This window comes from Gambusia affinis, linkage group LG09, assembly GCF_019740435.1.
Source record: "Gambusia affinis linkage group LG09, SWU_Gaff_1.0, whole genome shotgun sequence".
In the NCBI taxonomy this organism is placed as follows: Eukaryota; Metazoa; Chordata; class Actinopteri; order Cyprinodontiformes; family Poeciliidae; genus Gambusia; species Gambusia affinis.
The window spans coordinates 134420-147173 of record NC_057876.1 but is presented as its reverse complement, the minus strand read 5'-3'; the positions used below and the strand labels follow the sequence as shown (position 1 = coordinate 147173).

Below are 12754 nucleotides of genomic sequence, written 5' to 3'. Positions count from 1 at the left end.
ACCTTCACTTCTCCCATGATAGAGATGGGGTTTGATCTGACCCTGTTTTACTTGAAATCAACAATCATCTCCTTTGTTTTGTCTGTACTCAAACTCTTCTCCATCTCTGATACACCCAACAACCACAAAGTCATCTGCGTAATTCTGTAGATGACAGAAGTTGGACTAATACCACAGGAATCTGAAGTTTAGAGAGGAAAGAAATGGTGAGAGTACAGTCCCCTGTAGCACTGGTGCTGATGACCACCCGGTTAGATACACAGTTCTTCAGTCTCACAAACTGCGGTCTGTGTGTGAGATAGTCATAGATACAGGTGATCGTTGAGGCCTCCACCTGTGTCTTCTTGAGTTTCTCACAGAGCAGACCAGGATGAATTGTGTTAAATGCACTGGTGAAATCAAAGAACATGTTCCTCACAGTGTGGCCTGCTTTGTCCAGATGACAGTGGGTTTGCTGAAGCAGGTGTATGAAGGCATCTTCAACTTCAACTCCAATTCCACGGCAATAAGCAAATTCCATTGGGTCCAGATACGTGCTTGTCTGCTTACTTGGGTTGGCCATAAGAAGTGTCTTCTAGAACTTTTATGATGTGGGATGTCAGGATAACAGATAGCTGAGTTTTCTTTGCTACTGGAACCAGACAGGATGTGGAACCTTCTCTTGTGTCTCCTGATTTGGTTGAAGACAAACTTGTGGAAGCAGACGAGTCCATGACTGAGGTGGAAGATAGGACATCTGAGGTTTGACAGGAAAGCTGTGAGTCACAGGAAGGTGGGATGTTTGTATGGCTGGGGACAGGAGAAGATAATAAGCTTGTTCCAGAACTGAAGCTGTTGAAGCATTTGTTCATCTCGTTTGTATATATCCGAGCCTCCTTTGGCTTACTGTCTCTAGACTTGACTTGGAGCTGCTCCCTCAATAACTCCCCGTCTCATTCCCTTAAGGCTCTTTTTTTCTTGTTTAACTGTTCCTTTAGGTCACTGGTGATTCAGCGTTTGTTTTTTGGAAAGCATCTCACTATTACTGGAAGGTGGATGGCACTGTCCAGAACAATGAGGCATGATCAGATATTTATGTCAGTGTCATGCCACTGATGTCATCTTCATGTAGCAGGCAGAGAGTAGTAAAATCAGTGGCTTCAAAGCAAACTTGAAGGGCTTCTTCTGCTCCCTGTGACTATTAGTCAGGTAGTCTCTTAACAAGAGATTTGTATTCAGAGTAGAAATAAACAGGACTATGATTTCCCCAGAAGAGGTCTTGGTTTGGAGACGTATGCATTATGACATTAGCATAACACAAATCCAATGTCTTGTTTTTCTGGTGGAGCAGCTGACCAACTGGTGAAAAGTTGGCAGTGTAGAAGAGAATGAGGCATGATCACCAGATATTGCCACAAATGCATTGGGGTGTTGTGTCTGCATAAGGGTGGTAGTAATTCCTTGAATGATTCGAGTAAATCGATTATTATAAATCCTTGAGGGAAATTTATCTGCCTCAAAGCTTTGTTAAATTGTTTAATTTTTTAGCGCAATGTGTTCCAGCCGGGTCATTATTTGTGATGCGCAGAGCTCTCACTTCCGCCTATGAGTTCTTGACAAAAACTAAGTGTTAGCAGAATGAAGTCCAATTTTCAAGTTTGGACTGGGAAGACTTTATTGATTGATGATAATGTCCAGGCTTTTATTGTTTTCGGGGCATTCTTAAATCTACAAGCATGATGCTTGGAGTATGACAGCCTTTCTCCAGGAGCTGCTGCCTGATTGCTGGTTCAGAGCAAATGGTGAGGAAGATCACAGCTGCACTATTTATACAGGTGAGCAGATAGACTGAACACAGCAGGCAGCTCTGCTGCAGTTGATGCTTAACATAAGTGTAGCTTTACGGACAAACCAGCAAATAAATTTTATATCATCCCGATCTCATACCGCATCAAGGCGGTACATAGCTGGTAGATGTGTTTCTGTGTGTCGGAAGAGCCAAATCCAGTCGCTAACATGGATAAAAGCTATAAATGGCTGAGAATATGAGAGTTCATCTATCAAATTGACTGAAGATGAATACATAAACTAGATGCTGGAATACAGACATTTTTAATAAGCTGATTTGTGAGCCTGCCTGTTAATTATTACATTGAATATAATTTCAGATTTTTGTATAACTTTTCTTCAGGTTAACTTAGAAAGTGAGCTATTACTGTTACAGGTTAATTTTCTAAACTACAGAAAAGTAATTGTTAGGGATGCTCAAACATGAAAAATTGGACTGATATTAATATCCAATAGTAAAACTGCAGTTATGTTACATTAACCAGTATTTTATTTGATCGTTTTTAAAAACTTGAGAACTCGATTAAACGTAAGAATAATTGATAGAATACTGGCTTACTAAAATAATTGTTTACAGAAGCTCTAGTCTGTAACTTACCAACAACAAAACTGATGACATCACATACATTACCAGCAACAGCTGAGGGGGCAATGAATTATTCCTTCAGACTAAGTATTTTACATGGCATGACCTTTGCTTCACAGGAGAGAGCAGTATCTCTTTAGGAAAGACTATTATCACCAGTCAATCAAACGAGCTACCCAGTGGTTGGCCCAAACAGGAGCATGAACCTGAGTAAAATGTTGGCAGTGTATGGTACATACAACAACTCAGTTTTTCCACTCAGCATGAGCTGAAAAACAAACAAAAAAAATGCTGGATAGGGTTACTTGCTGGTTTTAAGACAAACCACCAAGTAAAGCTTAGGAAATGTCAGCATGGTCTGTGGTTTATTTTACCTTGCAGAGAACCTCAACAGGAGTAGACATTTTCTTTTCCGAGATCTTCTCATACTTTTGCTTCTTTGTGGCTGCCTAAAAAATAAAAGGGAAAAAAATAAATTGGTACAGCAGATTGATCTAAAGTTAAATAATTCAAACCCCTGGTGGAGTTTTAATTTTACCAATGTTTTTCTTGGTAAAATCTGGCCATAACCTAGGGGTAAGCCTTAGGTCAGAGGCAAAATAAATCTAGTATCAACACTGTTGTATTTAAGTGTGGAGTGGAGGAATGCAATGAACGTCTAACCTGCCTTGTAGAAGGAAAAACTGATATACAGAAGCAAAGTGTTTTATATAGACTTTAAGCCTTGTAAACACAATCGCAGAAAATTGATAGGCATACATGTGGTTCCTTGTTGGCTCTCTAGTCCCAGATATATGCTGAAAACGTAGTTATTAATAACTATAATGATAATTATAGTAGTGAATATTACAGTGATGCCTGAAAGAATAAACGTGTATTTGTGAATGCATGGGCTACAACTTGCACTAATATGAATTATGTTGAATGTTCATACCTTTAATCCTTGCCAAGGCAGACTGGTTCTGTTAAAGTACATCAGCACGTAGCCTAGAGACTCCATGTCATCACGGCGACTGCAAACAACATTGGGAATTATTAAGTATAAAACTTTCAAGATACAGCTGAAGTAAAATATTAGTTTACTTCTTCCTGTGTTTACTGACAACATATTGTTTATCTGAGGTCCTGTTCAGACCTGGCATCAACATGAATCCTGACTAAGTTGCAAGTAAACAGCCCTAAGCATGACTGTTAACCTCTAGGATGGTGATTAAAAAAATGTTTTGAACTTACTAGAATTTATTCAAAAGCCTTTTCAAATATTAGCAATTTTCACACCCCTGGCAGATTAGGGTCAAAATGGCAGTTTTTGATTTACACAAAGCAGCACTAATTTCCAACTCAGATATTTGACAGTGTAGATGTCAGGTATTTTTATTTAGTTTTCACATTATGAAATGTGAAAACATTGACTTGTTTGACTTGACCTGAAATTTCAAATATTGACTTGTGATATTTCCCTCTTTAAACAGTGTTTCCCCCAGTGTCTTACACGTTTTGCAGGGCAGAATCTCTCCTGAAAAGTTGGTCTATAGTTGATGCACTTAACAGGGAAAGAACCAATCACACTGCTGGAGCATCTGCATCTCTAAACTTTACTTTGGCGTCGATCCCACCCAAACTGAACACAGGCTGACCAGTAAGGACATTTATATCAACATCCTGTGAGGACCCATGTTCTTTAGAAGAATTCTTCATTAAAGTATGAGTTAAATTTAAAAGCCACCATGTTTGGTCTGCTTGCGAAACGCTAAATGAACCGCTGCACGTTTAGAGGCCCGTGTTGAGCTTGTGGTGAGAATGATATATCTTTGTGAAAAAAGAATTATGTGCAGCATGTGTGTTTACATCTCAACATGCTGCCTAGCACATGGCTCTTTGGCTGATAAGGTTTGTGTGTGTGTTCCTTAGTTGGCCAGTGCATTAGTGAACCAGTGGTTAAATCCATGGAGATATCACACTTGCCTCATGCAGAGTGGTAGTTTTATCATTTTATTTTATTTGAGTTTATATTGCGCAGTTTGACACGATGCATCAAACTGCACCATATAAAATGCTTTGTCTAATTACAGTCAGGCAGAGTTGCTGCGCATGGAGATCAGAAAAACTCATCCTATAAAGCAGGGGTCCCCAAAGTCGGTCCTCGAGGGCCAGCATCCTGCATGTTTTGGTTCTCTCCCTGGTTTAACTCACCCGGATCAAATGATGGCTTGTTAGAAGGCCTAAGAAGAACACTGAATTAAATTAAAACATGCAGGATGCCAGACCTTGAGGACAGACTTTGGGCACCCCTGCTATAAAGCTTAAGCAACCAAATCAGTCTGTGTGGCAATTATTAAACATGAAATGGAAGAACTACTAACGCCATACAAATTAAATCTCCTTGAGTGTCCCACTCTGTCCAGCAGAGATGCAAAGTCCAGCAGATATAGTCATCATAAACAGCCGGTTCAAAGTTGTACAGGCCTTGAGCAAAATTTCAGTTAGAGGCCCCTTTTGCTGCTAAGAACATTAGCACCACTAACAACATTTTAACATAGGTTTAATGGAATCAGAGAGTGAGGGCAATTTAATTGGCCAACCTTAAAGTGCTCATTTAAAAATTATTTTGGAAAAATATTTTCTGAGGTCAAACTGTAAATCTGGTTGCTGTATTTGGTCTCTGACCAGTTAGAAAATGTTTCAAAGTGTTAACGCAACCAAGAAGCTCTTCCAGAAAAAACCGTGTGGTTTGAGTGATGTAAGTGGAGGAGAACTGAGACTAAGAGGCGTGATCTGATTGTTGAGCTCAAAGAGGTTTTGTTTGCTCAGGTGTGGTTAAAACTTGTTTATGTGCCACATAGGTTAATGATGGGTCTACATCATTAACCCTAACCCTGCTTGTTTGAGTACGCAAACAACAGCATTTGACACAAGCAAATGGAAATGCAAATGGAAATAAGCTGTCAGTAGCTGTTGCGCACTTATGACGCTAGCGTTAGCATATGGGGTTAAATATCCTAGTTTTGGGTGTGCTCTGGTGGCGTAGGGGATAGCGCGACCCATGTTTGGAGGCCTTGAGTCCTCGACGCAGCCGTCGCGGGTTCGATTCCCGGACCCGGCGACATTTGCCATATGTCTTCCCCCCTCTCCCTCCTCCTTTCCTGTCAGCCTACTGTCATATAAGGGACACTAGAGCCCACAAAAAGACCCCCTGGAGGGGAAAAAATAAATAAATAAAAATCCTACTTTTCTTGGAGTGACACACTGCCGTGGAAGATTAATGACGTCACTAAAGCACCACCCACCCAAAGAAAATAATGAAGATGATGACAAAGTTCCCATGTGCAGCCTTGGACATGGACGTGTGAAAAAATGACAGAGCGAGAAGATCAATGACACCGACGGGGTGGCGGCGACTCAGCTTCTACAGTCACCTTCTGCTGCGTCCTTTTGGAAAACCGGGAGAGGCAGAGATACCAGCGGCTCAAAGCCTGGTGCAGCTTATATGTGTACGCTTCCAGTTTTTTTCCAAAATTTTGTAGCTGCGGCTTATAGTATGGTGCGCTCTGTAGTCTGTAAAAACTGTTAATTAGCATCATTCCAGAGATTTTTCCTCTTTCTACACTTTTTACATTTACACAACAAAAAAAAATTATTTATTACTCTCAGAAATTCAAACAATCTTTATAAAATCTTCCATTAGCACCACTTAGGAGTGAGTGAATGAGGTTGACCAACAGCACTACGACCCTCCTCCTGGTTCTGATTGGTTGTTTTTGGTCAGAATGGTGCATTATTTTAGATTGCAGTAGCAGCTCAGCGAGGAGGTGGAGATTGATCTTTTCACAGTTAAATGAAGGAAAGACTAAATTCATGGTTTTCTCTGGTAATCGGAACTATAATAATGTAAAGTTATGCATAAATGGAGTTGAAATTGAAAGAGTTTATGAGACAAAATTTTTAGGGATTATCATAGATAATAAACTTAATTGGAAGCCTCACATAGGATATATTAGAAATAAAGTTGCAAAAACTATTGGAATACTGTTTAAAATAAAAGATTTAATAAATGTTAAAGGCTTGCATGTTATATATTCCTCTTTGGTTATGCCTTATTTGTCTTATTGCTCAGAAATCTGGGGAAATGCAAGTAAAACAACTATTGATATTCTAGTTAAGTTGCAAAAAAAAGCTATAAGGGTTATAAATAAGGTGGGATACCGTGAACCAACTGATAAACTCTTTATTCAAAGTAAAATATTAAAATTTAAAGATATTGTTTATACAAAAATACTGGAAATAATGTATAAAGCATTGAATAAAAGTCTTCCTTCTGGTATTCAAAAATTATTTAAGTTAAGAGAAAATAAATATAATTTGCGAGGTTTGTTTATATTTGAATGTGCAAAAGATAAAAGTCAGATAAAGTCTAGATGTGTTTCAGTTATTGGTGTGAAACTGGAATGAATTGAATGATGAATTAAAGTTATGTCCTTTCTTGATGAACTTTAAAAGAGCTTTAAAATGTAAAATGATAAAATCTTACGCTGTTATGTAGATCTATATATGTACTATGAACTTGAATCTGAATTTGAAGAAATCCTGGTAGGTTGTAAAGTAAAAAAATAGGGTAGGCAAGAATAAGCTTTGCTTCGGCCTATTCCTTTTTTGGTAAACTGTGGGTTTGTCTATTGTTTTCTTTTTTTTCTTTTGTTGTTTCTTGTGTTTAATGTGGACAATTTACCAAAATAAAGTGATTGATTGATTGACTATCTGTTTCATAGAAAACTGTCGTAACATAGTGGCAGCTTTAATAAATAAGAATTTTTTTAAATTAAAGTTATATTCTGTAGCTTGAACAAAATGCAACATAGCTTTTTTTTTAGAAGTCTTGGGAAATTTCAATGAGCAAAAGCTAAAAAAAATTTTAAGCAACCTATTTGCATACAGTATGTGGACTGTTCCATGTAAAATTTGCCAGTAAATATTGTGCTAGTGTCAGTATTGGACCAACAAAAGCAAGGCAGTTGCAAACCTTTAAAATTGTGATGCTTTATATGGGTCCGATAGACTTAAGAAATTGTAACGTCAGCTGCGAAGAGGGGGACCAATTAAATTTTATTGCCATTTTTTTGTCACTGTTGCACAAAAACAGCCTAACCCTAGAACAAACAAATACTGGCCATACGTGCACGGTTCACAAAAACAACATCTCTAAATTGCTTTTTTTGTAGTAAATGATAAAGGAAAGCCAAACCTACCCCTATGATCCACAGTAGAGCTCTACTGTGGATCATATTTTGTGACTGTTCCAAAGACTTGGATTGAACTAATTGAACTGTAATACTAGTGCAATAAATACTTTTGCTATACATTTGTTATACATTTGCTTTGTTTAAATGTTAATTGTGTGGCTTTGTGTATTTGGCTATGCAGAAAAGGAACCTCTCTTGTCTTATTCACTTATATTGGATAATGTAATTCGTGTATTTCATTTTATGTACATGTGCAACTGGGGGAAAAAAATTCATATGTGATAGCTGTCATTTAATTAATGTGGATTTGACATAAAACTCAAAGTAGGATTTAATGTATTGATACTCCTGATAAAAAACAAACAAACTGTAGAATTGATAAAATTACACCTCCCTATCAGACAGCAATCTTGACATTTTGCTTTAACTAGTCCGCTTCCTCTATCCTTTTTTGTATCTGCATGTGACAGGAATACAGAATGTTTGGAATTATGTCAGGAAGTAAACAGCAACGCCAGTTGCGTACAAACGGGATGTAGGGAGTGCAGTGATTACATTCAAACATGGATTCATTTTTAAATTTAATAAATGTAACACTTTAGAGTCTCCACTTTTAAATTCTACCTTGCAAAGCAGACTGGCGTAGATCACAAGGATTCTTTGCAGACCCAAAGACTAAAGCAGAAATCATAAATATCTGTTCAGACTTGAGAATCGATTTTGAATTGAATCATGGTCCCCTAAATCAGAATTGAATCACTTGAGTCCCACTGCTACCAACTATGTCTCTTGACATCAAAACCTGACGAGTGTAAGGAGACATTTTCTTCTTATTTTAACTTCCCTCAACAGACTTCCTGTTAAGCCCAGAACAGAAGTTAAAATTCTCTATTCACATATTGCTCTCTCAAATAGTGGAGATCTGACTGTTACAGAGCACTTTGCTCGTAGACTGTGGGTTTACTCATGGTTCGTAGAGTTCAAGGAATAAATTGGAATTCACCCGATTGACTCCAGATGTGTCTAACACTGGATTGAATAAAATATATATTTCTAAATATGAATTGGATCCATTTCTTTGAAAAGTTTGGCAAAATTATCAGGCATAAAATAGAATGATATAGATAAATCTAACTGAACTGAAACTTCCATGTGTTTTGTCAGTAGAGCCATAGTCCTAAATCTGATCACATCCCATGTGACAAATTTATCACGTTACAGATAAATTAGCCATTAGGGTAAAGTAGAAGATATTCACCTCTGTTCAATGCCCAGATGTGCGTTGATGGAGGCATAGCGTGCAGTCCCTGTCAGGTTCTTGTCTTCTCTGTAGGGGATGTGTTGTCGTGTTCGATTGTCTCTGTACTTCTTTGCCAAACCAAAATCAATAAGGAATAACTGAAAGAGAGAGAATACAGTCTTTAGTCACCGAGGACTCAAATAGCAGTAATATGAAAGTAAACAAATTAAAAATGGACGAGTAAAAACATTTTATAATTCAGATCTTTCACAAATAACTGTCACCAGCCCCTTGTACTATACTTTCCTTTGTCCAGAGGGTGTGGGCCCTCAGATCACTGAGAAACAATTGCTGGAATGTGTTGAAGTTTCAAAAGTACGTTTGTCCGTGACGTATGTAATGTGCAAGTTCGATGCTATGAAGCCTATGGAAATAGCCTGAAGTATAAACAATCATTCTCCACTGCAAAAAGAGTTGAGCGAATTGGCTGTTAATGTTAATTTAATCATGGAAGTGCAGCAAACACAAACTGAACAACTTTGTTCACTTCCCCTGCTGCTAGCTAAAACTACAGGCACACTAGAATTCTAAAACAACTCAGAAAATCAACATCATTGTTCACTGATTGGCCTGGCAAAAATTCTACCAGAAAAATGCAAGTCAAAGGGAGATAGCCCAGACAGTGCTGCAAAAGACAATGTTATATTTCAAATTAATTTATTTCAGTTACCTCCGTAATGTACTCCGTAAGTAAAGTTTAAAATGTCTGCACACAACTGCACCATGTGGTCAGGTGTCTGTAACCTGTCAAAATGGCTTTCAGAGTTTACCGCCATCGTTCAGGCTCAGCCTGTTGACATTGCCATATCCTGATCTATGCTATTTTTCGCTCCTAGACTTGACTGCTTTGTTTTGTTTTTGTCTACCTTGAAATATCTCCAAACTACTGACCTAACTACTGCCACCTAACTTCTTAAATCCAGAATAGAATTTAACATCATCCTTCTTACATATAAAGCCCTTAATAATCAAGCTACATCATATATCAGACTCATCCATATGTTCCTAGCAGAGGTTTAGGCTCCTGGAGGACAAACTGAGCACTTTTTCCTCATCGTCTTCTGCTACTCTCCAATGTGAATCCCTTGCTGTTATTTTAACTGTTAACTTTTTGTTTTCTGTTTTATTTTCTTTCTATAGAAGCTACATCTGGTCTAGCTGAGATAATGCAGCCATCAACTAATCTTTCTTCCTCTCTTTTCTTCTAGCTGATGAGTTTTACCTCTCCACTGAAACTACATACATGCTTGGTGTGAGGGATTGCTGTAAAGTCAACGACAATGCAAGACATTGTTGCAATGTGATCGTCCAGGATGAGTGAATGCTGCAAGCAAATGACTCAACGAATTCTGCTGGGTGTTGTTACATGGAAAGTTTTTATCTACTTTGATCAATTAATTGAGCATAGTGTACTGTTTGATAACTAGGATCAATTGGAATGTATGTGTGAATGAATAAAAAATTTTTTGTAAAGTGCCTTGAGATGACATTTGTCATGAAATGGTGCTATATAAATAAACTGAATTGAATGACAGAAATACAAAACTTGCACAAAAACATCAACATTGCTGGATTATTGCACAGGTGTCACATTATGGGGAGGAAATCATTCTTTCTTCAAGCATTAACAGTCAACAATTCACCTGGTACACTTCAAAAATATTTTTCATAACTTTTCGTCACCATCCGTTTCTCACCAGAGTCCTCATCTTTCCTGGAGAAAGCACACTCACTTATTTGTGAGCCACTTTATTATGTACACCTATCCAACTGCTCATTAACACAAATGTTGAATCAGCCAATCATGTGGCAGCAACTCAATGTAGACATGGCAAAAATGATGTGCTCCAGTTCAAATCAAGCATCAGAATGGGGAAGAAAGATGAGTCAAGTAACTTTGAACATGGCATGGTTGCTGGTGCCAGAAGAGATGGTCTCAAATTTCAGACTACAGCAGCAGAAAACCAAACCAGGTACCACCTCTGTCAACAAAGAACAGAAAACTGAGGCTAGAATTCGCACAAGGTCACCAAAATTGGACAATAGAAGATTGGAAAAATGTTGCCTGGTCTGATGGGCCAATTTCTGCTGCGACATTCGGATGGCAGGGTCAGAATTTGGCATCAACAACATGAAAACATGGATCCATCTTGCCTTGTATAAAATAAACAGTTCAGGCTCATGGTGACGGTGTAATAGTGTGGGGGGGTATTTTCCTGACACACTTTGGGCCCATTAATACCAATTGAGCATTGTGTTCACACCACAGCCTACTTGAGTGTTGTTACTGACCACGTCCATCCCTTTATAACAACAGGGTACCCATCTTCTGATGGCTACTTAAAGCAGGATAACGCCCCATCTCATAAAGTGCGAATCATCTTAGACTTTTTTCTTTAACATGACAATGAGTTCACTGTACTCGAATGGCCTCCACAGTCACCAGATCTCAATCCAATAGCAAACCTTTGGAATGTGGTGGAATAAGAGATTCGCATCATGCATGTGCAGCCAATAAATCTGCAGCAACTGCGTGACGTTATGTTAATATGGACCAGATTCTGAGGAATGTTTCCAGTACTTTGATGAAACTATGTCACAAAGGATTAAGGCAGTTCTGAAGGCAATAGTTGTCCAACACAGGACTCGTAGGGTGTACCCAACAAAGTGGCCGGTGAGTGTATATTTTAATTCAATGCTTTTTTTAAAATTTATTTCATTTTAGGATTTCTTTCGGTAAACTGATATAAATAGGTTAGTGTTTTTGACCTGTTGCTTCATGTGTTTTAATTCCATATTTATGTTAAATTTTAGGGGAGCTAGCTGGTTAGGTAGGACTGCAACATGACCCACATGTGCAGGCAAAGAGTGTCGACATCATGTAGCAGCACACAGTTTATGGCAGTAATAATAGATGGACTGATTTATATATTTTCTGGTTCTAGTGGCCTATGATAGTGGTCAGACAGAAATGCAGATTGTAAGAGGGGGAAGACATGCAGCAAAGGTCATCAGGCCAGGAATCAAACCTCTGAATATAGGTGGTGTGATTTACCCCTGTCCCATTGCAGCGCCTTCATGCATTAATTTTAAAGTTATCCAACAATGGCAGCTGACAATATTGTCAAGATCATAATATAGTCAAAAAGGAAAATGACCAATACCAACAGCTTTTTGTGAAACATTGACAGAAAACTCTATAGAGAAGTCTGCTTGGATGTGGACTCAAAACCAGGAGTGGTGGGATTGTGATCTGCTTCATTGACATTCCTTTAATAGTTTTCAAAATTAAAAAATTCAACCATTGCTTAAATTCAGATTTATTGATTGTGGCTTCTTCTGGTACAAAATTATAATGCATGTCTAACAGCAATGACTTAAAAGTCGGATAAAATACCATACAATCGTTCAGATGCTTTGAAAACTATTGAACACATATTCGATGTCGCTGCTTATGCTGCTGCCTCCACAACCTTGCCTTGGATGAAGAGGAGCGATGGGGGATGCATGTCTGGTTGTGGAGGCTTTTAAATCTGCTAAGTGTGCATCCAATACTCTGAACAACCATTACTTGGTTGATCCAAGTTCTCTTTCATGAAGAAAGATTTTCTCCAAGAGCCAATCAGTGTGAACCTGACCAGATCTCATCTGATCACTCATCGCTGATATCAGGAGCATATCACCTCTGTCACACTGAATTTGCATGTGTCAGCATTCAGTAATCTCCCTTTTTGTGTGCTTAAACCTTACTTTTTGTGACTGTGCCACAGTAACAGTTAACTGGAGAAAATGTTTTACATTCAC

General features: G+C 38.3%; 1 protein-coding gene across 6 annotated transcripts in view; it reads right to left on the bottom strand.

The window, feature by feature from the left end:
• Positions 1-12754, bottom strand: part of csnk1a1 (casein kinase 1, alpha 1) — a 69619-nt gene that overhangs the window by 26196 nt on the left and 30669 nt on the right. For all 6 annotated transcript variants that reach the window (XM_044126783.1, XM_044126784.1, XM_044126785.1 and 3 more), the window contains 3 exons: positions 8909-9048; positions 3348-3426; positions 2788-2862 (listed from right to left, as the gene is read on the bottom strand). In XM_044126783.1, the coding sequence (XP_043982718.1) occupies positions 2788-2862; positions 3348-3426; positions 8909-9048 (294 nt within the window). The remainder of the gene's footprint in view (positions 1-2787; positions 2863-3347; positions 3427-8908; positions 9049-12754) is intronic.